The following is a 24,530-nucleotide window of genomic DNA, read 5'->3' as shown; positions in this document are numbered from 1 at the left end:
AAAAAAAAAAATTAGCTAAAATAGCTAGCTGGACAGCTACTCAGAGTAAAAAAAGTACTTTCATAATAAGAACAGTTTAGAACGAAATGGGTACAATACAATCAGGAATGCTGTATATATGCACACACAAAATGCATTAAGCGCGGTACAGTTAAAACCCCCACATTATCCCTTTTTTATTTTATTTCGTTGTATTTTTTTTTTTTTTTTTTGCATTTTGTTGTACTCTTTTTTTATGCTAGTTATTTTTCCCATTCCACTCGCGCCTTAAAACCACATTTGAACTTCCTTATTATAAAAAGAACAAGATAGATAGATTTTTTTTTTTTTTTTTCTTTTCTCATCAAAAAGGTCAATGGTATCAACTCCATATGTCAGCTCATTATCATTGATCACTCCTTTATGAAAAATGAATTCTGTAAATGGGTAGAGGGTGGGGAAAAAAAATCAAACAGACAGATGGTAAACCTTCACGCGCATAAGTGTGTGTGTGTGTGTGTGTTTGTGCATGTGTGTATGTATGAACAAGCTTATGTATGAGTAAAATATGCACATTTCTTAGGATACTCGTACCATCGTCCTTCTTCTTAAATATCCGTGCCCCTCCGTCACACGCAGCAACTAGGAGTTTATACACCTCTGTGCCTCTTAATGGGGAGAAAAAAAAAAAAAAAAAAAAAAAAAAAAACATAAAACAGTAAGTACTAAACAGTAAGTACTAAACAGTAAGTACTAAACAGTAAGTACTAAACAGCAAGTACTAAACAGCAAGTACTAAACAGCAAGTACTAAACAGCAAGTACTAAACAGCAAGTACTAAACAGCAAGTACTAAATAATAAACAGTGAAATGACAAAATGTCTAAGTAGCGAAGCAGCAAGAATCGTTAAATTGCTCCACTTCGTAACAGGTGGCTCTCACTCTACATACTTGTATAATAATTTAATCCTCCATATGCTAGACTTCACGTCCACAGTTTGAAAAGGGTCTTGGAAGTTTCGTGCATCGAAAACGCGAATCTTGTTGTCATACCTTCGCGAAAGAGGGTGATGCATAAGTGATTGTTCGGGTGTAAATATATATGCAAATCCATATATACGTGAATATGTGTACACTCCCACCCTCACCCCATGGGGGAAATAGGAAAATCACGCAAATGATATCTATATATTTCTTACGATCCCGTGTATAAGTGCTGACTGAAACTGTCGAATTTAACTGCCGTGACACCTTGAGAATGGGATCTAAAACAAACGCGTGGGTGGGGGAAAAAGAACGAATAAAAATGTTCACACATGAAAATACACACAAAAGGGGAATATCAAACTAGTTTGTAAATGATAAAAAGACACTTGAAGTAATTCCATTTCATATATATATATATATATTTTTTTTTTTTTTTTTTTTTTTTTTTTGCAACATGCACTGTTAAAAAAGGATATGTTACTTTTTATTTTTTGTAGAATGTGTCGCTGTTCTTAAATCCCAAATTACAAAGGAACAATCATCAGATCCTTCGATTTAAAAAAAAGGATAGAAAAGATAAAAAAAAAAAAAAAAAAAAAAAAAATATGCTTAGTTGCCATTTTGAAAAAATAATGAACGAACAAGTATGTGCATACACAAATGAAAATATTTCCAAACCTGTTGTTACTACATTTTCGTTTCCGTTAAATGTGCATGTCCATACGTGATATTCATGAGCCCTCCTGAGACAAAAGACAATTTTATGTGTTATTCATGGATTGTGTTTTTAGGTGTATAATATATGTATTATGTGTATGAAATAAGGACTGAGAATATCAGGAATATCACTATATGATCAATGTTGCCAAGACAATCAAGAAGAAGAACAAGTTCAAAAAGTTAATCTTTTAAGGAGATAATTGGGAGCGTCTTCTGTTTCGAATTTTTAAGCTTGTCCCTTAGTACAGTCGCCCATATATTCATACAAAATAACTATATTGCATGCACCCTTTTCTATGCGAATATTGTCACACGTTTTTAATCGGGCTTACCACAACTTGCTTTCTTTCCCGTCAACGAGAAAGCAGACATCCCCATTGCTGAAGGAAACGCACACTTTTCTAAGAAGAGGTATTATGAGAATTAGAAGTAATGCAAAGCAACGAGAAATAAGGAGAAATAAGGAGAAATAAAGAGAAATAAGGAGAAATAAGGAGAAATAAGGAGAAATAAGGAGAAATAAGGAGAAATAAGGAGAAATAACTAGAACTGGGTTGTAATATTCGATTTGTTCATTTGTTTTCACATACAACCTCGCTCTGCTATGCGAATTTCTCCAATTCGTTATTACTCAGGTTTTCCATCGAAAGCGTCAAAGGATAGGCCTAAAAAAAAAAAAAAAAATACAAAGTAGAGTCTTTTTTTTTTTTTTTTTAAATATATGTATACTTCCTTCACAGTTGTCACTTCTTTATAATTCATAGCATAGTTGGATAGATAACCTGAATTGTTTTTTTCATCCAATGTTGCAAACACAAGATTATTAGTTTTGTCCTTCAAGCTGGACACATGAAAACCGTTAACACATACACTTCCTAAGATTATACTCTGTAAATAAATTTATGTGATAATAACCCAATGATATGAAACGAAGAGGAGAGGGGAATAACTTAAAATGGTTTGGTTTAAAATAAATGGAAGCAAATGGAAAGAAAAACAAAAGGGACACAACGGCTTCATGTAGAATCACAACGTGGACACGCAAAAGATTCCTTTTTTTTTTTTTTTTTTTTTTTTTTTTCTGTACATCGTGGGTGAATAGGTAATTCGACTGCAGAACGCCGCTACGAAAGTTTATGTTGCTGTCGTATGTCAAGCGGGGGTTACTTGAAAGAAAAAAAAAAATGGTGGCATATGAGTGTATGGTGAATAAATTATAACAGATGATATATTCCACATATCACAAGAGTAAATGCATTTCCACATACTTCATAAAAAATACAAATGCAAATTTTTAGTAATTTTCAGTTCACACATTTCATAGTAGTTTCCATCGTCAGTTATATTTTCCTCCAGTCTATAAAAGTACACTTTGCCTTTTTTTTTTTGTTCATTTCTTTCACAGTTTCCACCATGATTTTTACTCTCATCATCTATCCTGTCAATGCTCTTGTTGATTTTAAGTTGGTATGTTGAAATGGCTGTTAAGCCAAAACTGTGACTGAATTTATCCCCTTTGAAATTATAATATGAGAATGGGGAAAATAAAAAAGGTGAAAAAAAAAAAAAAAAAAAAAAAAAAAGAAAAAAAAGGTGTGTAAAGGTATTAAATGTAAAATCAAAAAGGAGAATGTGGAATGCACCCTATTAATACTTTTTTTTTTTTTTGTCATTTTCTAACAGTTGCTGTTTAGTAGTGTGCTACTTGGATATATACAAATATCATCACAACAGTATTTCAAATTGTATTTCCTTTTAATCATTTTTTTTTTTTTTTTTTTTTTTTTTTAGCAATATTTTAAGAAGTTTAAAAAAGTGGAAGTGTAAAATTGCATCTTAATCAAAATGTTTCACACTTGGAAGGCGTGGTGGTAGAAATGGGTTCCAAAATTTTCGACAATTAGTATAAATGTATATACATGCATGTATATATATTTGTTCGCATATTTGTGCCCTTCATCACTAGTCATTTCGCTTATTTTTCTTCTCCATTTCAATTTATTTCCTTGCTCTGACACGAGGTTGGCCCTGGCTTTTTTTTTCTTTTTCTTATCTGTGTGGTGTGGCAAAAAAGAAAAACATATATATATATATATATATATATACATATGCAAAAATACGAAAAAAAAAAGAAAAAAAAAGAAAAAAGAATTATACGCTCACTATCCTATTAATGCATCCCCCCTTCTTTTTTTTTTTTTTTTTTTTTTTTTTCACTCCACGTCGCTTCTCTTCATTCCGCTTCATCCCGTTTCTTTTTTCTTTTAAGAAGTGAAAAAAAAAAAAAAAAAAAAAATGAAAATAGATATTCTATGTATTTTTAATGAAACCAAGATTGCTTGTTGTTCTAGCCACACTTTTAAGGTCTTCTTTTTGCTTACTTGTTAAAAAAAAGAGTGGAACATTAGGGTATACAAATAATAGTTCCATCTTGGAAAATTTTGTAAAGGGAAGAACTCTTGGGAAATATTTTACGAGTGTAAAGAAACATGTATGTAAAAATGGATGCGTAGATGATGGACACGGGGTTAAGACTTTACGTCAGTTTTTTGCACACGACAAAGGGGAGATGGAGTGTACACAGGACCGTCAAGTTGGTAATGCAGATGACACCGATCATGACAGTAGAAGCGACACCTGCCATGACACCAGGGACGACACCACGAGTGAAAATTTGCCCTGCATGGAAAGACAACAGAGGCAAGAGAATCAATGGAATGAAATTGGTTCAAGGGTGTGTAAGTTCATGAATGCGTCTAAGGAAGGAGATTACTGTTATCTGTATTTGTATCACATTTACAAAAAGACAAAAATAATAAAAAAAGAAAAATATATATATAACCCAACAAAATATGAATCTGTAAGGTCCTACATCAAGAGGGAGCTAAAGGAATGTCTTGATATAAACACTGCTTCTTACATTTTCAAAATTAGTGAATATTATGCTAAGAACATTTTAGACGTTTCTGTTTATGTTAACGAAATTGTAAGCCTACTAAGTTTTTTCACCTTCAATGATAAGTGCAATTTGACTAATGTCGAACTGGATCCAGATGAAAGGAGTAACAATGTCATTCATAATGTAAGGGGGGAAGATAACCAATCGGAATTTCAAAACAAGAACACAAAAGATTTATATGATGAAAGTGAAATGAGAAAAATAAAAAATGAAGAGATCATTGCAAACGACGTAAGTGAGAATGCTAGCCAAAGTGACGATGTGGAACACTTCCTTAAAAAGATGAGTGAAGAAAATAAAAAAACAAAAATAAGAAAATTTTTGCACAAAGATGAAAAGTATAAATCTTTTTGCTTGTATTTCTTTCGATTAGTTGATTCACTAAGTGGGCTATTCTGCTGTATGGGCAAAAGAAAAAAGAGAGAAGAAATTTTTAACTTTTTAAAAAATACAAATTTAAAGGGAAAATGGAAAAACTACAATTTGAATCACATCAATTTCGATACCAATTTTATGATTTACATAATTAGATTGACCAAATATAAGGATGCTAATTATATCTGCTCTTTGAAGCGGCTGAAGGAGTACACGACACAACAAATAAAAGAAATCTTCCTCAACTGCATACATGATAACTTGCTCGATTGTGGTTATTTGAAAATTTTAGAATTCGAATATGTGGCCCGTGAGAGGCACAAAAGCGAATTGGCTACCTGCATCTTTCCGCCACTGGGTTCATCCATGACACAGAGTGGTAGTAGAAGTGACAGCAGAAGTGACAACAGAAGTGACAGCAGAAGTGACAGCAGAAGTGACAACAGAAGTGACAGCAGAAGTGACAACAGAAGTGACAGCAGAAGTGACAACAGAAGTGACAGCAGAAGTGACAACAGAAGTGACAGCAGAAGTGACAACAGAAGTGACAGCAGAAGTGACAGCAGAAGTGACAACAGAAGTGACAACAGAAGTGACAGCAGAAGTGACAACAGAAGTGACAACAGAAGTGACAACAGAAGTGACAACAGAAGTAATGTCGGTCTGAGTACCCGCACGGGGGGAGAAACCCAAATAAAGCTTGAGAGTTTAAGAAAAATAGAAGAAAACTACAAAAATCTGCTGAAAAAATACAAAGAAAAAGATGAAGCAATGAAAAAAGAAAATTTCAGCCAAAATGATTTGAAAAATATCATTACTGAAATTTTGAACAAAAATGTTTTTAAGAACATGCAAAACTCGAAAAGGAATAAAAAAAAAAAAAAAAAAAAAAAAGATATATATATTAACGATACTGGAGAGAACTTATCACCTGTGGAAGTTTACGAAATAGAGGAAGAGAAATTACAGGAAGTTTTAAAAAAAAAGAGATATGGTAATGGCACACTGGACCCAGAGAAAGTCAAAAGTTTAATTAAAAATATGAACAAATTACTTGATTCTTATCAAACCGGGGTAAATATTCATTTGAAGCAGATCAGAGAAGGTGATAACCATGTGTGTGTATCGAATCCTCAAATTGACAGCAATAATAATGGCATGAACATTGATAAGGTAGGTGAGGTAGAAAAGGGAGTCAAAGTGCATGAGACTGATTCTGGTACTAGTGACATGCAGAATCATAAGGCTGTTGAAAAAGTAGAAACGGAACACGTTGATCAGGTGGTTGACCTCTCGGATGTGTCTCTCTCCAATTTGAAAAAGTACGTGTCCCATTGGAAGGAGCTAAAAGTCGCCAATGCAAGTTATCGAGAAGAGATCAACAGTGCGAAAGGTGCTGAAAATGTGAAAAAAGAGATAAATGTGGCTGACCCAGTGAGTGGGATAAATGTGACGGACCCAATGAGTGGGATAAATGGCACCGATCCAGTGAATGAGACAAATGTGACAGACGAGATGACAAGGAGAAAAAAACCAACAAATGAAAATCCCACTATGAACAAAGTGAACGCAGTGCTCGGGGAAGAAAAGTATGAAGACGTGCTCAAGTATTTTGACGTTACACAAAAGCAAGATTCAATTATGTTCGAAATTAATGACACTATTTTAGAAAACGAGATTGCACGTATAAATAGACAAAAATTTGCACAACAGCCGATTTTAGATATACCTAACAAATTTGGGTTCACACAGAGGACCCCATCCGAGATGTTCACATCAGATGAGGGAAACCAGTTTCACGATATAATAGATCAAGAGTTGGCTCAATTGGATGAACAAAATGAAGCGGCTGATGGTGTAGAGGTTGAAGGTGAAGAGGTTGAAGGTGTAGAGGTTGAAGGTGAAGAGGTTGAAGGTGAAGAGGTTGAAGGTGAAGAAGTTGAAGGTGAAGAGGTTGAAGGTGAAGAAGTTGAAGGTGAAGAGGTTGAAGGTGAAGAGGTTGATAGTGTAGAGGTTGAAGGTGAAGAGGTTGAAGGTGAAGAGGTTGATAGTGTAGAGGTTGAAGGTGAAGAGGTTGATGGTGAAGAGGTTGATGGTGAAGAGGTTGAGAGTGAAGAGGTTGAAGGCGAATTGGCTGAGAATGAGCCGGCTGAGGATGAATCGACTGAGGGCGAATCGGCTAACGATGAAGTTGCAAAAGATGAGGGAGAGATTTCGAAGTGGAGGAAGAAAACCAAAATTAACAAAAACAAAGGTGGTGAGGTGGAGAAGCTGAAAATTTACATGGAACACATGGAGAGCAAAAAAATGGGAAAGTACAACTTAGAAAATATTTACGCAAAAAATTTTGAAGAAAAAATGGAACTCCTGATGATAATACTGAAGAATGAAAAGGATAATAAAAAAAAAATTATCGTATGTTCAGACGAAGAGGAGAGAAACATGATACAGATGAAATGCAAGTTGGAAGGTGTTGAATATGAGAAAATCTTAAGTTATATAAAAAATATAAAGCGATACTTGGAGAAAGAACCAAATTGGAAAGGTGCGACTTTCATTTTCATGAGTGAACTAAATAGCACATTAGAGTTGAGAAAAATATGCAGTGGGTTATCACAACAGTTGGGAGGTACGACCAATGCAGGTAGTAACCGTGGTAGCAGTTTTGATGATCAGACCAATCGCAGAAACAACATCCCTTCAGGTACTTCTCAGGTAAGGGAAATTTATGAGAAAAAATATTCCTGCACTGATGACGACGTAAGCATCTACCACTTTTGTGAACACTCCCCGAAAGCAGTGGCTTTGAAAAAGTTGTTCTACTCTATTGTTAACGAGGAAGATAACTTTTTAATTTACATGAAGAATAAGAAGTGTGCGAGTGAAAGAACTAGTGGAATAATGACTAATGGGGGAAAGGATAATAATGGGTGTAAAAAATATAGTAGGAATGTTTTGTCACCATACCATAAGAGGAGGAGTGGTCGTAATAAGAAGCTTTCAAAGAGTGAAGAGAAATGGTTATCATTCAGGAGAAGGACCCTGAAAAAAATCGATGAGATGAAGCAAAAGGCACATCTAATTAAGATGCGCAAAATGAAAAAACGAGATGAAAAGGTCAAGAGGACCATTGCCAAGTTAAAGTCAAAGGTGGGTTCGAAGTCAAAATCGAAGTCGAAGTCGAAGTCAGGTTAGATGTCAAAGGCGGGTTCGAAGTCAAAATCGAAGTCGAAGTCAGGTTAGATGTCAAAGGCGGGTTCGAAGTCAAAATCGAAGTCGAAGTCGAAGTCAGGTTAGATGTCAAAGGCGGGTTCGAAGTCAAAATTGAAGTCGAAGCTGCATACGTAAAAAGAGGAAAACCAAAAAGTGAAACAAAGTAGAGACAACACGAATCCAAACACATACAGCCAAAATGTAGGAAATGGGATCAAAGCAAATGATAAACCACTAGATAGATGCTCCAAAACATACTACACTACTTCTCGGATTCAAAAATATGTACATAAATAATACCTGTACTTAAAAAAAAGTAGATGTGCCAATGAAAAATGGAAAAAAAAAAAAAAATAAATAAAATGAAAACAAATAAAACGGATAGTAAACTAAAGTAAACGTTTTTTTCCGCCCCAATCAAATATTTTGTTGCATCTTCTGTATAATCTCCTTAAACAGATTTTCAGCTACTAACTCTATAAAAAGAACGAAATAAAATATACACAATCGCTTTTATTACATGTGTAAATGTCATGCATGTGCAGATTATCCAAGGGTATGAATTGCTTTAGGTTTACCCCCTCCTCACCACTTCGGCCCCCATATACACCACATTTTTTCTTTCATTTTTTCGTTCATTTTTTTTTTTTCATTTTTTCGTTCATTTTTTCGTTCATTTTTTGGCTCATTTTTTCTTTCATTTTTTGGCTCATTTTTTCTTTCATTTTTTGGCTCATTTTTTCTTTCATTTTTTGGCTCATTATTTCTTTTCTTTCTTTTTTTTTCAGAGTTTCCAAAAGGATACTCATCAGTTGGTTCTTCTCCATAATGAGCTTCATTTGTCTCTTTTTATATTATATTCTTTTCCATTTTAATTTTTCATTGTCTTAACTTCTTTACATATGACGCTGCAATATTTTTTTTTTTTTTTTTTTTTTTTTGGGACTAACCTTCATTTTTCCTTTTAACCAAAGTTCTATTTTGCAAACAGTCGTAAACTTCAAAAGAAAAATCGTCTGTGCATTTTTCTCTTATGGTAATTCCTGAAAAGTTTATAAATGGGGAATGTGGATGAAAAATATTCAGTTCATAACATATGATTACATATCTCTATATTTTATCGATGTTAAATACATGTTATATTCTGAAAATGATGCACAAAAAAAAAAAAAAAAAAAGAAAACCAAGACTGGGGTGTGTTACATATGTGTAGTTAAGCTATACCTCTAAGACTGAACAAAATGATATCTTTCAGTTTGATGAAAATGGGTGCATACCGATAATCATATATAATTTCAATGTCTCTATTAAACATGTAACTATGATTTTTTTGTATCTTACTGTATCTACCAATTTTTTTCATTTTGAAATAAGGGTACTTTAGGATTCTATGTTTATGAATCATATCATTTTCGCTAACATTTCGAATTTTCTTTATCCTCGTCCCGTCTCTGCGTGTGGGTGTGAGAGGCACGTTCATATGGTTGCTTCATCAAGTGGGGGTTCACCAAGTGGAGGGTTCACCAAGTGGAGGGTTCACCAAGTGAGGATTTCACCAAGTGAGGATTTCACCAAGTGAAGGGATCATCACATGGTAGATGCTTTACGTGACAACATCACCATGTACTTATCAATCCATTATATCGCAAGCCACAGGTGTGTCATCGTGCAGTTGGAGAAAAGAAGGAATTTCCCCTAAATTTCCCTCCAATTTTTAACTCTCGTGGTTTATGAGAATGGCACATTTTCACTTACATTTTCGGGTTCATAAATTGCTTCCATTCCTTAGCGCTCTTAAAGTGAATCATGCGCAGACAAGCCTTGAAGAATCTTCCTTTCTCCATCATCATTTCTTCAAAAGTTGCAACGGGAGTATGCTTTCTGGATATATACTACCTCTTTCTTGAGAGGTGCTCAAAGTGTAAGGAAAAAAAAAAAAAAAAAAAAAAAAAAAACATTTGTTAATTTTTTCCAATTTGTTCAATCTTTCCAATTTGTTCAATCTTTCCAATTTGTTCAATCTTTCCAGTTTGTTCAATTTTTCCAATCTTTTCAATCTTTCCAATCTTTTCAATCTTTTCAATCTTTCCAATCTTTTCAACATTTTGAGCATTTTGAGCATTACCACTGCGTGGGATAGGATTGTGGATTGTAACGTGTAGAAGCAGGACCAGATTTTTTTTTGAAATGCGAGAGTCGGATCCGACAAAATTACTAAATGAGGTGCTTAATATAGCTAATTGTGCGCCTATCTTGGGATGTTTCAGGAAATTCAAAAGGGCAATCAAAAAAAAGCTTTCTTGTGGATAAGCAATCAATATATATATATATATATATATATATATGTATATATATATATTTACCGTTTATCCAAAAGAACCTTTAAGGGAAAAAAAAAAAAAAAAAAATTGAACAGTAAGCGTTCGACTTTCCAGGTTTAGTAACAAATGCTAGACTATCGAATTTTCCGAAGGTGATCTCACCAAAATGCACAACCCTGGAGAGTCCTTGAAGCAGGTGAAGTGGTGAAGGCAGAGGAACACAAACGAGGGAGAGAGAAGTAATGTTCAACTACTTCCTAAAGGGATTCAACAAGTGTCATAGTAGGACTGATGTGGTGCACCTAAGCAAACAATTTGTAAAGAACATTTACCACTTTGACACGTATGAAATATCTCTATGCTTAAACAAGTTCTCCAAGGCAAATTTTCAGGATAAAGAATTTTGGAATAATGTCTGTCGTGCAATCACGACAACTGATGACAAGGTGATTGCCAAGTTTAAGATTCGAAAGAAGTTCAGCAAGGTTAGTCAAGTTGGAGAAAGAGGAGGTGAAATAATTCCTACTAATGCATGGCAAAATGATGTAACCGATACGTATGAAAAACAGAGTGAGGAAAAGAAGTGCACTCAGAGAGCACTACAAAATTGGGAAAGTAGAAACGATTCAAATGATAATCTGTCAAACAATAATACACACCCTGTTGATGATGACAGGAAAGACAAATTACTTTACCACTTCAACATGGAGGAGTTATGCTTAGTTGTAAATGCATTGGCAAAGGTGAATGTGAGGAATGATGAAATATTGAAACTTGCATCGCAGAAAATAATTACTGAGTTTGATTTGAATACGCACATGGTAAACATGATCAAGGCTATTAGCAGGTTTGCAGGAGTTGGACGTGTTGGCAGATTATCGAGGGATGAGCTGGGCCAAAGCCAAGAACCAAATCTGTTTCCACTGGAAGAAGCACTGGAAAAAGTGTACCAAAATTACAACCATGTGAAGAAAAACCTCACAGAGAGAGATATTTGCATTTTGATTCATCTAATGTTAACTAAAGAAATTGAAACAACCCGGGAAGAAGCGAATGAAGAAAGTAGTACTAATAAGAATGATCTCCAAGATGGACAAGTGAAAGAAAGAAAAAAAAAAAAAAAACTGAACGAAATGGCTTATAAAATAAGAGGAAAACTAATAAACAGCATAAAAAAAATAAACCATATAAGTGAACAAAGCATAGCATTAATTTTAAACGCTTGTAGTAAATCTTGTACAAAAAATAAAAATCTTTTAGATATACTTAAGATTATTATAATTTTAAAATTAAAAGAGGAAAAGAATACATGTTCGGACATATTCGTCAGCAGTATCACACATTCCTATTCTTCTTTCTACTATAGAGATAAAATTCTATATGATACTATATCTGAACATGTATGTATGAACATTGATAAAATAAGCGTCAAGGCACTTATAATAATTCTTAACAGTTTTGTTAATGTGGACATTCTGAATATAAAAATGTTTAATGCTTCCTTCAACAGATTAGCAAAGAGGGAAGTCATAAATTCTTTATCTAATCAGTGCACTTCAAATTTAATCACCATTATTACAAAGTGTTACAGTTATTTGAACACAGAAAAGACACACTTTATTTTGTCTCTCGTGAAGAGGCGCATCAGACGAGATTTTGCCAGGGCAACACAAGGTCCGAGGGGCATGGCACCGATCAGTCTATTACAAAGTGGGAGATTCATAGAGGATCGAGACAAAAATGACGGGATCAGAGGAGATCTAGCCAAAGATGACGGGTTCAGAGGAGATTTAGCCAAAGATGATGGGATCAGAGGAGATCTAGCCAAAGATGACGGGTTCAGAGGAGATCTAGCCAAAGATGACAGGTTCAGAGGATATCTAGCCAAAGATGACAGGTTCAGAGGAAATTGGGCCAAACCCGAACGATTTAACGAACCTGTCTGCCAAACCAAACAAGCAAAAGGGAACGTCTTCATCGAGGGGTTCCTCACACAGCACTTGACCAACATAATAAACAACTTAAGCAAGTTAAACCAAGCAGATATGAACATGTTCAAAATATTTTCTCATCTTATTTTAAAAAAAAAAAAAGAAATTAATAAATTGGATTTGATGAACATTACAAGTGCATATGCAAGATCTGGCTATGTCGACATGGAAATGTACGAACTCATCAAACATTATGCACGAAAGTATTTGAAGAATGAAAACTTGAAGTATGTGGAATTTATAAATTTGTTTACTAGCATGGGGACATTTTCTTTAATTGAAAAGAATTACAAATGGAGCAGCCCCATGGAAGGTTCAACATGCAAATTTCAAGACATCATTTGTATCATGATGAATCGATTAAAGGGTGATACTACTAGTACGGCTCAAGTTCATGGGGTCAACTGGGTTTATCACCAACGTGGAGATAATAACAGCTCTCGTCCGCTTGGTGAAAGTTCTTCGATTAGATCAGTCATTGTTACAGGGTGCAAAAAAATGTCTTCAAAATTGCCACAAAAGGAGGAGGTGCAAAATGAACGCAACGACACACACAGGAGTAGTAGCAACTACTATGCGTGCATCAATGAGAGGAAAAACATCATTGAGAATTTGAACATAAAGCATACATGCTGCATCCTCTCTACGATGAGTAAGCTGAACACACACGACAAACAAATTTATGAAGAGTGCATAAAAAATTTAAAAAAGAAAATATTTAAAATGGACTCGAGATGTTTGACAATGTATTTATTGTACGTAAGCAAGTTTAATATCACCCCCGATCGTTACATCAGGGACCTCATATCCAAGTGTTTCAAGTTCATGCATTTCCAAAATGGAAACGTGGAATTGACAACAATACAAGGTGATAAGAACGGATTCCTGAATAAGATGAAGAATCTGCATGCTCAATTACAAACAGAAGACATTGTAAATGCAGTGTATATCATTAGGAGCCTCATAAAGAATAACATCGATTATAGAAGCAGTATGTACATCATATATGCATACTTGCAGCTTATATACAGAGTTGTCATATCCAAAAGTAGGTGCAAAAATAAACAGAATAGATGTAGGGAAGACCAAAACATTATAAAACTTGGAGAATCACAACATGAGGAGCCCATCATTACCACGTTAATAAAAAACCGCAAGTTAAACACACAAACGGCTTGCATCTTAATGAACTCACTAGCCTTCTTAAATACACATATCTATTTTCAAAATGAGGAATATTCAAAGATGCTTTCATGGCTTCTACTATTCTCATTTAAGTTCATGTTTGACAAACTGGATATAAGACAAGAATCATTGGATAAGTTACTTTACCCAGACATAAGTCAGAAAAAAGAGGAAAAAATTAACGAAATAAAAAATATAATAAAAAAAAAAATAGACTCAGCAAGTATTCGTCAGTTAAACATGACCATTTTGATGTCATTCCACTTTTATTCATTCAACATCTTTTTCAATTCACCCAAATGGAAAATGACTAGTAATTTAGCTAGTTACCCACTAAACCTGTTAAAATATTTCTACTTTTTTTTAAAATATACTCCCTTTACACATTTTGAGAAATATTCGTCAATATACAATTTGATGAATAATACTAAAAAATTCATAAATTATTTCGATGACGTCTCTTCTAAGATAGATTCCATTACTCCATATATGTGCCATAAGAATAACAACAATAACACTGCACTATTAACCTGCAGTACAGAACCATTCCCCACAATCTCAAAAGGTGAAATGAGCATATACCGTACTGTCAGGCAAGTTCTCAAGAAAAACAATTGTCAAGACAGGTACATTGTTTTATCCACATTAACACTTTACATGTATTCTGTCGATCTCCTCATTGTACAAAAGTGTCAAGAGACCAACCTTCCTTCGCGAAACCATCACGCCGAGGAAGAAGTGGACGACAAGAAGGAGAAAAAAAAGGAATGCATAAAACTATGTAGATGACCATACATCCTTATCCTGAGGTGCTTCCAAATTGTTTTTGTGTTTACAATACTTTTCAAACAGTTCTGTTTTCATTTGGGCCCTTTAGCTCTATTCCTCGCATTTAATGGGTTTCATTATATCTGCACATGCATATATGAACACGTGGATGTATGAACTCTTGAAAAGGCATCAGAATATGCATATATGTGTGTATTTTTGTATGTATGCATATATTTCATTTTTTAATATTTGCAATTTCACGCCTCATTTAAGCTTTATTTGTTATACTTCCCTTGCGCGACCACCATCACCCCCACGCCTTGAGTTGGCCTTTACGAAACTTCCTGCATACCCAACTGGAAGCGAACTTAAAACTATTCCATTTCTATGTACTCGTCAAAAAACAGTTAAAAACAGTCAAACAAAAATGAAGGAAAAATGAAGGAAAAATGAAGGAAAATTTTTCAAAGTGCAAAAAAAGATGATATAAAAAAAAAAAAAAAAAAAAAAAAAAAATTCCAAAGTGGTGCTGGTATGTTTCTACTCATTAGAGTTTGTTAAACCAGATTATCGGATCATTCGACAAATTTTAAAGGACACGTATTTGAACCCCCAGAGTAAGTGGCTTACCTTTTGTCATTTTTTTTTTTTTTTTTTTTTCTCCTCCCAACTGGATGCAGGGTAGGAGAAGGAGTACATTTTTAAGAGAAGTGGCTACTTCTCTTATTTAATTTGACTGTGCGGATGAGTGATGGAAAAACATAAATATTTGTTTATTATTTTATTATTTTATTTTTATTTATTTATTTATTTATTTTTCCCTATCGCAGAAAGGGGGGACGAGAATATGTGAACCCATGTATGAGTCCACTCATAAGGTGAACCCAATTTTTTTTTCCTGATCTTCACATCTTTCCCTCAGTAGGACTCACAAAAAATGAGAAAGGAGGGAGGGGAGCAAACGGAGCAAACGGAGCAAACGGAGCAGACGGAGCAGACGGAGCAGAAGGAGCAGATGGAGCAAACGGAGCAGACGGAGCAAAGGATCAAAGGTGTACAAGTAAATGTACATGGTTTGAGGAGGATCAAAAGGACGAATGTGAATTTCCTGTTTGATGACATAAAAAAAAGTAAAAATGTTGAAGAACTGTTTTGGGAAATATCCAGATGTAATAATAAAATACAGAGTCTAAACATCTTTGAAGGAGAACCAGTGATAAAATTAAGGAGAACGACAGAGACAGATGTAGAAGTGAATTACATTATAAAAGAGCGAAATAACAATTATGTTATAGGGACAAATGTAAATAACCGTGGAGAAGTAACAGGAGATTTTGAGGTGCACATGCCATATATCTTCAAATCAATAAACAGTATTGAATTCAAATCGAACATAAGTAGTTTATATACAAACAATTTTGCAATTCGTTTCTTAATTCCACAAATAAGTAAGAAAATAAATTTTAATTTAATTCTTGAAGCTAATCTAAGTAATATAAATAACACACAACATGCTTCTTATATGATAAAAACTAACTCATTTAAAACCATTCTTGTAAATCAAAATCATACACTTATTTGGGATATAAGTTATAATACCATTTTTCATAAAATATGCAAAAATTTTATTCCATCTGATTTTGTGTTGAAAATTCCTGGAAATTATATCAAACATAGTCTTCGTCATGTGTACAAGAACAACCAGTTGCGTTACGACCTACCTGCTCTGGAAAAGTGCACAAATGAGAGTGTCCACTTGAAGGTCGGAACCAACGGAGGTACAAAGGGCAACATCAAAGGGGACTCAAACCCAGATGATCAAGGGGGCTGGCATGGGAATCCTGGACAAACACACACCAATTACCCCACCTCTGGATACTTCTACCAAGTGGAAAATGAAATTTCGCTTCCCTTTTGTGAATGTAATTTTTTTAGAAATCATTTTCATTATTTGTTTGTAAAACGGTTAAGCAATAAAATGTTCACATATATGATGTTTACAAATGGTATAAAGCATGACTTTAATAAGGCCAACCCATACCACTTGGGAGCTTTTCATTTTAGTGGGAGCATTGGTAGTTCATTAACCTTCAGAGGGTTTGAACATAACAGCATTGGGAATACAGATGTATGCTACAAGTTCAACAGAAAAAAAAGAGATTATGAAATTAATTATAATTATTTAGGGTCTAATTTTATCACAAGTTTTCAACTTGTATTTAAATACATTTTAAATTTTCAAAATATTAATCCTATTCTTTTTTTTTATGTACAATTGGGAAGATTAAGCAATCAGTTCTTTTCCTCTTTTAATCAATTAAAAAACGACACACGCGTGTCAGTTGGAATTGGATTCATGACATACATTCAGAGGAACGTGTCCCTTGAACTCTTTTTCAATTATCCGCTCCTCCATCAGCTCACTGACAGAACAAAGTATTTCCAGGTCGGTTTGAACTTCAAGGGCATGTTGTGAGGACCAAGAATAAAAATTAAAACCGTTAAATGGGTTAGAAGCGAGAAATGGGTTAGAATCGCTAATGTAAGAAAAAAGCCCAGGGGACAGAAGGCACAGCTTCACTATGTTTGGCATGTCAACACATTATAGCAGTATAACAAATTCTATTATTGTTTTTGTCGTTTCTCATAGAAGCTTACCCATTTCACAAAAAGATAAAGAGTATCATGCCATGTTTACTTCGACACTATTCATTTTTAATTCATTTTTTTTTTTTTTTTTTTTTTTTTTTTATTAACACTATATTTGGTTATTCATACATGTTTTTCCCCCTATGTCATCACCTCGATACACACGAATGACGAAATGAGGACTGTGCAAGAACCGAAGGGTCCAAGAAAATGCATACATTTCACACATGCATTCTGTCAAATAGATATATATGCTAAACAAATGTCTAAAAAGTTGTATGCACATAAAAAAAAAAAAAAAAATTAAGGTCAGTTGAAACATTCCAATAAATGCACATAAAAAAAAAAAAAATAAATAAAATACTTTAATTTTTGTAATTCGGGATAATATCCCATCCATGTATATAAATCCACTTTAATAGGAAATTTTTATAAATGATATTTCCTCTCATCTAATCTATTTAACTCTGTTCCTTTTGGTACAAATGTTTGTTCTGTAGAATGGGGTGCAAAAAAGTGTTATAAAAAAAAAAAAAGCAGCAGAGGTAGTGGAAAAATGAATATTCCACATAAACATTGTCCAAGCAACATTACATCCATAAGGGGACATTACCTCTTCATAATATTTGTTTGTTTCGTAGAGGGTCTGAGTAATTGGGATAACAGTCATTAGGATGATGATTCCATAAAAATATCTCATTATTGGTATTCTGATTGCTTTCGGCTGATTTTCTGTGTAATTTATTTCTTTGTTGGGGTTATTATGGTTCAGTTTTCGCATACCCATGTTTATGTTTCTTCTTCCAGTGATATTAAAATTATTATTTATGAGAAGAAAAGGGATGTTTCTTCCCCTAACCATTTCGCGTTTACTATAAAATAGGATCCTTAAAGAGTTCATTTTTTTTTTTTTTGTTCAGATAGTGGGTGTTAAATTGTAACTTGCTTTTTTATATATCATGAAATGCCGAGTGTGCGCAAAGTTGCTTAAGTTTTCAACAAATGGCCGAAGAGGGAAAATGTATACACAACTGTATACACAAGTGTATACATAAGCTTATATATCATGCATATATATCATGCATATATATCATGCATATATATCAAGCATATATATTACCTAAAATGCCTTTCAACCATTTTTATCCCTTTTGTGCGCCCTTTTTGTATTTTTTTTTTTCTTTTTTTTTTCATTTCCCACATTCGCAATTTCCTCCTGAACAGTGATATATTTACTTGCACTCATTCCCACGAACATGTGAGGAATCGCTTCAAACTTGACCTTCATAAGGCTCAAGAGGTAGTGCACGTGATTTCTTTTTTGCATATTAAACCCAGTAGTAATGTACATAATATACTATTTTTTTTTTTTTTTTTTTATTTCTTATAATAATTCAAACTCATTATACTACAAGGTGTGCCCAAAATTTCCCCATGGTCATTCAGAACTTTTCTCTACCCTTACGGATTTAAGCCGTCCTTGTTTGCATTTTACGCCTTCCTTGTGTGCATTTTTTTTTTTTTTTTTTTTTTTTTTTGCTTCAACAATTTGGTAACATTATTAAGTAAAAAGAAGAAAAGGGTGTGCCAAGTTACGTTTCAATCAAGTTACCACAAAATGACATTCACATGATGGAACCAATAAAATATTCATAAGGTTCATTGTGTGTTGAGAAGCAGAAAGTATATTTAGGAGTTATCTCTCAAGGGTATGTACTACTACAACATAATGGTAGGGGGAAAAAAAAAAAAAAAAAAAAAAAAAAGTACCTGGCGATGATACTCCCGAGAGAAGAAAGATCAAAAGTGTGAATATAAATATGTACATAAATATGTACATATTTATATTCCCAGATTGGGAAAAATTTATCGTTTTTCTTATTGACAAGTTTGCCTTTTCTTCACCAGTATTCGTTACAGAAAATGCTCATTTTGACATTCCTTCGATGTGTAAGTACGGTTTTCAAAAAAAAAAAAATAAATAAATAAAATAAAAATATAAAGTGTAAAATAGAGATAATAAAATATATGGGGTCAAAAATTACAGCAATGTAAAATCTGAAAACGATTAAATGGAGGAGAGGAAAAAATGGGAAAAAAAAAAAAAAAGACTGTTAAAAAAGATGGCTTTCACATTTATCCTTTTCCCTTTAAAAGGGGTGTGTTTAAAAAATATGTAACCATAATTTGTCATATCACTACACCTATGTAACGGTCCCTTTTTTTTTTTTTTTTATTATTCTATTTCTATGAGATAATCCTTAATCTCGTTTGGGGTTAAAATTTTGAAAGGTTTGTTGTTACACGCTACTCCAATTTCAATGTTCTTTTCATTCATAACCCCTTCATAACTTTCCTTCAAAGTCAAAATTGCTGTATGTATAGCATCTTCTACTTCGATATCAGTACTGTACCGTTTTTCCAAAAAGGAGATATTATTTTGATAATCTTTTCCTATACATGTAGCTAGCCAATTAAAATAACATCCTGATGGATCAATCTGATATAAGTGATAACCATATGCATCTATTCCACATATTAGTAAAGACAAACCAAATGGTCTTACTCCACCAGTTTGTGTAAACTCCTGTACTATAGATGCTATTTCTTTCACCAATTCTTTTACTAATATTTCATTTCCATACTGCAAGGAATATCGAGCTGCTTCTTTTCTAGCACGCTTCAATAATACACGAAAGTCTCCAGGCATTCCTGCATATACAATTCCAATATGTTCACTAATCTGCTGAATTTTGTATATACTATTTTCTTCTATAAGATCATTTGGACTCTTTTTCTCCGTTGCAATTATTACTCCATTCTTTGCTCGGATGCCTTCAAAAAAAAAAAAAAAAAAAAAAAAAGGGGGAAAAGGGGTGCGTTCTTGTTGTCACAAGTATCATATATATGAATCGACGTGAATCGATCTGGCTGAATAAACTTATTTACGATTCCGCATGCACGTGTGCATATAATATATACTCATTAAACCATGTGCAACGAGCAAAATTTAGTAGCTAAAAGGGCACGAGCGTTACGACGTTCATATAAAAACAGACGGAGAAGGGGTCAAACAAAAAAGGTAATGGCATAATGATATGAACATAACGACGTGGCAAACAATACAAGGGATTACATACACAATATATGTTCCTTTCAAAATGTATTCTTACCCAAGGCAGGGGAACTACTTGAAACTCTATTCAGAGCATATTCAATTTGAACTAACTTCCCCGTGGGACTAAATGTTGTTAAGGAGAAACTATATTCACCATCAGCCATTTTTTTCCTTTTTGTAAAAAAAATTAAAAAAAAAAAAAAAAAAAATATAAGGTGGTGTATATAATACACTACACACTCGTATCACTTTGTAATTATTGTATATATTTCTTTGGAGGGAGCGTGCACGTATGGTTTTCAAAATGTACATGAGATCACGAAAATATACTCACGTGTATCATACATGTAGTGTAATAAATGTGGTATAATACAGCCCTGTGAAATTTTTGTGCATATATGTGTAAATATACATATATATTACATGCATACATATATGCATATATTATGTTACGCATAATATGGTATTTAAAGTATGTTTTATTGATAAGCTTTAATTGTACTAATGTGTATAATCAGGGAATTCTTTGGTTTCCCCATGTTTTCTATTTTTTTTTTTTTTTCTTATTCCCTCAACAGTTCATTCAAACAGTCGTTTATAGATTCGTCCCATTCATCCTTCCTTCCTGCTTTCATATTAATCTTCCCCTCATTTTTCTTTTTTTTTTTCTTTTTTTTTTTTTTTTTTGTTTTTTTAAATTGATACATATACCTATTAGGGGCCAAAATTGACGTGCCCGGTGCGCCCAAAAATATCACACGACACACAACAAACAAAAAATGGGAAAGAAAAAATTTATGTTAAAATTTAATCAATTGTAATCCCTAAAGCTAAGGAAAATATCAGAAGTGGGTTGATTGAGCAACCAAATTATATTTGTCACGCTCTGGTATTTAAAATGTGCTTCATTTTTTCAGTAAAAGAGAGAAGGGGTACCACAAGAATGTTATTTATATATAAATTATGTAAAAGCATACATATATAAATATACACTTGCGTGGTCTGACATAGATCTCTGTACAGCACAACTGATAATGAAAACAGTCAGGGTTAAGTCTATACAATATATATTTTTTTCTTCTTTTCCTTTTTTTTTTTTTTGACCTGAGAACAAATTTCGAGCCCAACTTGCAATAAACTGTTTTCCCATTTCTTACCCAATTTTTAATCAACCAGTTCAAGTAATTTTTTAAATTAGTGGGATATTAATCTTGTCCCTTTTTAAAAACTACAATTAGCCGATCAATTTAAGAAGCCATTATTATTAATACCGTGATAGTGACAAAAATGAACATAGCACTTTTAGTAGTTATATATGTATATTCCTTTCGAGCAATTTTGTAATGGAGGAGGGTATCCCAGCGTTGACAAAAAAAAAAAAAAAAGCAACAAAACAAAACAAAACAAAGTAATAAAATAACAGTAAAGTGACATATGAAAACGGGTTAGATTTGCACATGGCTACATTTGAGATACATTATTTAGAGATAATGGGAAATTTTGTTTTTTTTTTCCTTGTTTTGTCTTTTTTTTTTTTTTTTTTTCCGCTTTTTAAACGAATCGATGATCATTTTGGTGTTACCCTTATTACGATTGTGCCATAGAATACTGCACAAAAAATAATCACCTTTTTCTCCTTAACCCATAAAGGGAACAAGTAAGAGCCCCTAATTATCCCGTATTTAATTATTCCCCCAAGCTTTGTCAAAATGTATTTTTATAGCTAAAAAAAAAAAATTCTGTATAAATATTGGCACTGCCCATGGGACTATAATAATATATTTGCTTTAGTTCTTCATTAAAAAAAAAAAAAGAAAAAAAGAATTTTTAAAGCATACCTATAGTAAACGTAAACGAGGATAAGTTCGTGAAACTGTCTAGTAATATGTTCCTTTGCCTATAGTAAAGTTTTGTAGAAATATGTTTGAGATTTTTTCCTTTGACGTGACCTCGCTAGTGCTTTGGAATGTTGAAAAACTTTTTTGCTAGACCACTTTGAGTAGGTACAAAAAAAAAAAAAAAAAAAAAAAAAAAAAACAGAAAAAGTAAAAATAAAAATAGAAGCAAAAATAAAAGCAAAAGCAAAAAGGGAAACAAATTTCCTCTTGAAGGTTTTTTATTTAATTTTTTTTTTATTTTCAACATTGTATATTTATTATTATTACATATTAGCCTTTTCACGTTTAAATTTCTGCGATTCTCGAATTCTCTTTCTTATAACCAATGTACCTGCTCTCTACGGGGAAGTATTTCCTTTCCACGATCACAGCACTCATTTATATTTTGCCTATTTCAACTGTGAATGCATTAATGCAATATATTCTCCTGTCTCTTTCAAAATATGGAGAAATTTAGCAACTTAAGCACATCAGGTATATGTCCTTTTTCCATGCACACAAATATATTCATTGTTATGGTGGAGATTTACGATGACAAAAAATTAGACGAATTTTTCTCCACATGAACGCGTCAGCTCAACTGGCAAACGTTTTATGTCCATTCAGATTTTTACATAAACTGTTCATGCAAAATAGATGATAATATAAAAAATTAAAAAAAAAAAAAAAACAAAAAAAAAAACAAAAAAAAAAAAGCTAGCTCGTTCAGGCAAAATTGATATGTGATCATGTATACAAATAAAAAAGTATCCTTCTTTACACGTATTCATATATATTTTGAGGAACGACCTTCCTCCTCCCTCCAGCCCTGCATTTTCTTTCTACTCATTTGTCTGTTTGGTTTTACCTCATCTTTAGTTGACGAAAACGGGGAGCATCCCATCGAAAATAGATTGAATGAAAAGGAAAATAATGCAAAAAAAGAGATAATGTGCGATACAGAAAAGGGGGTAAAAAATGAAGCTGCAAAAAAGGCCACAAGCAAAGTAGATACGGCCGACATAAGCAATGTAGTACAGAAAACTGTGAAAGATGTTAAAAAGGATGTTATGCGGGACATTTTAAGTGCTACAGAAAAGGTTTCGGAACATTATGTTGTAAATGATAATGCAATAGACGGATGCAACATGCACGAGTTCTCTCTGAGCACTGATTTGAAGAATGATGATGTCTGTAATAATGATGGTGTATGTAGTACTTCTGGTGTGTGTAATAATTCTGGTGTGTGTAATAATTCTGGTGTGTGTAATAATGCTGGTGCGTGTAATAATGATGGTGTATGTAATAATGATGGTGTATGTAGTACTTCTGGTGTGTGTAATAATTCTGGTGTGTGTAATAATGCTGGTGTGTGTAATAATGATGGTGTATGTAATAATGCCGGTGTGTGTAATAATGATGGTGTATGTAATAATGCCGATGTGTGTAATAATGATGGTGTATGTAATAATGCTGGTGTATGCAATAATGATGATGTATGCAATAATAATAGTGTGCGTAATAATGATGATGTATGCAATAATAATAGTGTGCGTAATAATGATGATGTATGCCAAAATGAGGAATACCTACACCATGATCATCCATGGCACGAAGAACCAGATGAAACAAAAAGTTACATGCAGAACACTAAGGAAAACTCGCTCATTGACGACACATATAAAAAAGAAAATGATAGTTATGACATTTTAAGGGAATGCCTTCAGCATAATAAAGAATTACATAAAAAAAAAATTGACATAAATAATGCCCTAGATAATGGAGAGAATAAAAATGACCATATTAGTAATCACTGTTCCGAAAAATTGGATGGTATAAAATTTAATAAGAATCCATACGAAAATTTCGTGACACAAACATTAAAACAGAAAAATAAGAATTTATTTGAAGGAAAATAATAAGAACCTTTCTTCATTTCCTTTTTTTTTTTTTTTTTTTTTTCTTAACAGATATCCCTATACCTGGAAAAGAAAAAGAAAATAGCACCCTGTATCATTTCAACCCTGAAAAATTGGGTTACATATATAACAATGGTTTGAAGCCTACAGAGGGGTATGTGCTCATCTACCCGAATATATCGAAAATGTCTGTTCCACCAAAAATTAGAAAAAAAAAGCTAAGATGTTGTTAGTGTGTAAGTCGACGTTGGGACACAATCATTGCAGAAGTGATGGTGGTTAAAAAAAGAAATGCGATACTCCCCCCTCCACCCTAATGTTAATGTACAATTCTCATGTTGTTAAAACCTGGGTTGGGAATTTTTGTATTCCTCTCCTCCATGGAGAAAAGAAATCATCTGGAGTGCGCACATGTGTTCACTTACACTTTTTCTTACTCACATCTTTGCACCTTCTCACCTTTGCA

At 33.2% G+C, this 24,530-nt stretch overlaps 8 protein-coding genes across 8 annotated transcripts; 4 read left to right on the top strand and 4 right to left on the bottom strand.

Annotated features, from left to right (window-relative positions):
* Positions 1 to 267: 267 nt before the first annotated feature.
* PGO_113950 (WD domain, G-beta repeat domain containing protein) lies at positions 268 to 3,449 on the bottom strand (the record flags this gene model as incomplete). The annotated part of the gene is made up of 12 exons (XM_028688729.1): positions 268 to 416; positions 574 to 647; positions 931 to 1,032; positions 1,179 to 1,244; positions 1,448 to 1,514; positions 1,645 to 1,709; positions 2,019 to 2,087; positions 2,318 to 2,351; positions 2,469 to 2,574; positions 2,774 to 2,852; positions 3,002 to 3,200; positions 3,368 to 3,449. The coding sequence occupies 12 exons, from the start codon at positions 3,447 to 3,449 to the stop codon at positions 268 to 270; spliced, it is 1,092 nt and encodes a 363-aa protein (XP_028544530.1).
* Positions 3,450 to 4,009: 560 nt separating this feature from the next.
* PGO_113940 (conserved Plasmodium protein, unknown function) lies at positions 4,010 to 8,215 on the top strand (the record flags this gene model as incomplete). Its single annotated transcript, XM_028688728.1, has 1 exon — positions 4,010 to 8,215. The coding sequence occupies one exon, from the start codon at positions 4,010 to 4,012 to the stop codon at positions 8,213 to 8,215; it is 4,206 nt and encodes a 1,401-aa protein (XP_028544529.1).
* Positions 8,216 to 8,650: 435 nt separating this feature from the next.
* PGO_113930 (hypothetical protein, conserved) lies at positions 8,651 to 10,077 on the bottom strand (the record flags this gene model as incomplete). The annotated part of the gene is made up of 4 exons (XM_028688727.1): positions 8,651 to 8,709; positions 9,184 to 9,276; positions 9,458 to 9,684; positions 9,989 to 10,077. 4 exons carry the CDS (start codon positions 10,075 to 10,077, stop codon positions 8,651 to 8,653), a joined length of 468 nt encoding a protein of 155 aa, XP_028544528.1.
* A 719-nt stretch (positions 10,078 to 10,796) lies between these two features.
* On the top strand, positions 10,797 to 14,519 carry PGO_113920 (hypothetical protein, conserved; the record flags this gene model as incomplete). The annotated part of the gene is made up of 1 exon (XM_028688726.1): positions 10,797 to 14,519. The coding sequence occupies one exon, from the start codon at positions 10,797 to 10,799 to the stop codon at positions 14,517 to 14,519; it is 3,723 nt and encodes a 1,240-aa protein (XP_028544527.1).
* A 997-nt stretch (positions 14,520 to 15,516) lies between these two features.
* On the top strand, positions 15,517 to 16,977 carry PGO_113910 (sorting assembly machinery 50 kDa subunit; the record flags this gene model as incomplete). Its single annotated transcript, XM_028688725.1, has 1 exon — positions 15,517 to 16,977. One exon carries the CDS (start codon positions 15,517 to 15,519, stop codon positions 16,975 to 16,977), a length of 1,461 nt encoding a protein of 486 aa, XP_028544526.1.
* Positions 16,978 to 17,611: 634 nt separating this feature from the next.
* PGO_113900 (hypothetical protein, conserved) lies at positions 17,612 to 18,051 on the bottom strand (the record flags this gene model as incomplete). The annotated part of the gene is made up of 2 exons (XM_028688724.1): positions 17,612 to 17,644; positions 17,764 to 18,051. The coding sequence occupies 2 exons, from the start codon at positions 18,049 to 18,051 to the stop codon at positions 17,612 to 17,614; spliced, it is 321 nt and encodes a 106-aa protein (XP_028544525.1).
* Positions 18,052 to 19,386: 1,335 nt separating this feature from the next.
* Positions 19,387 to 20,432, bottom strand: PGO_113890 (proteasome subunit alpha type-2; the record flags this gene model as incomplete). Its single annotated transcript, XM_028688723.1, has 2 exons — positions 19,387 to 19,985; positions 20,324 to 20,432. 2 exons carry the CDS (start codon positions 20,430 to 20,432, stop codon positions 19,387 to 19,389), a joined length of 708 nt encoding a protein of 235 aa, XP_028544524.1.
* Positions 20,433 to 22,894: 2,462 nt separating this feature from the next.
* PGO_113880 (hypothetical protein, conserved) lies at positions 22,895 to 24,297 on the top strand (the record flags this gene model as incomplete). Its single annotated transcript, XM_028688722.1, has 2 exons — positions 22,895 to 23,978; positions 24,116 to 24,297. The coding sequence occupies 2 exons, from the start codon at positions 22,895 to 22,897 to the stop codon at positions 24,295 to 24,297; spliced, it is 1,266 nt and encodes a 421-aa protein (XP_028544523.1).
* Between the last annotated feature and the right edge of the window lie 233 nt (positions 24,298 to 24,530).

The sequence above is a fragment of the Plasmodium gonderi genome (assembly GCF_002157705.1).
Source record: "Plasmodium gonderi DNA, contig: Chr11, whole genome shotgun sequence".
Lineage (NCBI taxonomy): Eukaryota > Apicomplexa > Aconoidasida > Haemosporida > Plasmodiidae > Plasmodium > Plasmodium gonderi.
Note: the sequence above shows the minus strand (reverse complement) of the source record. Positions and strands in the feature narration are given on the sequence as shown.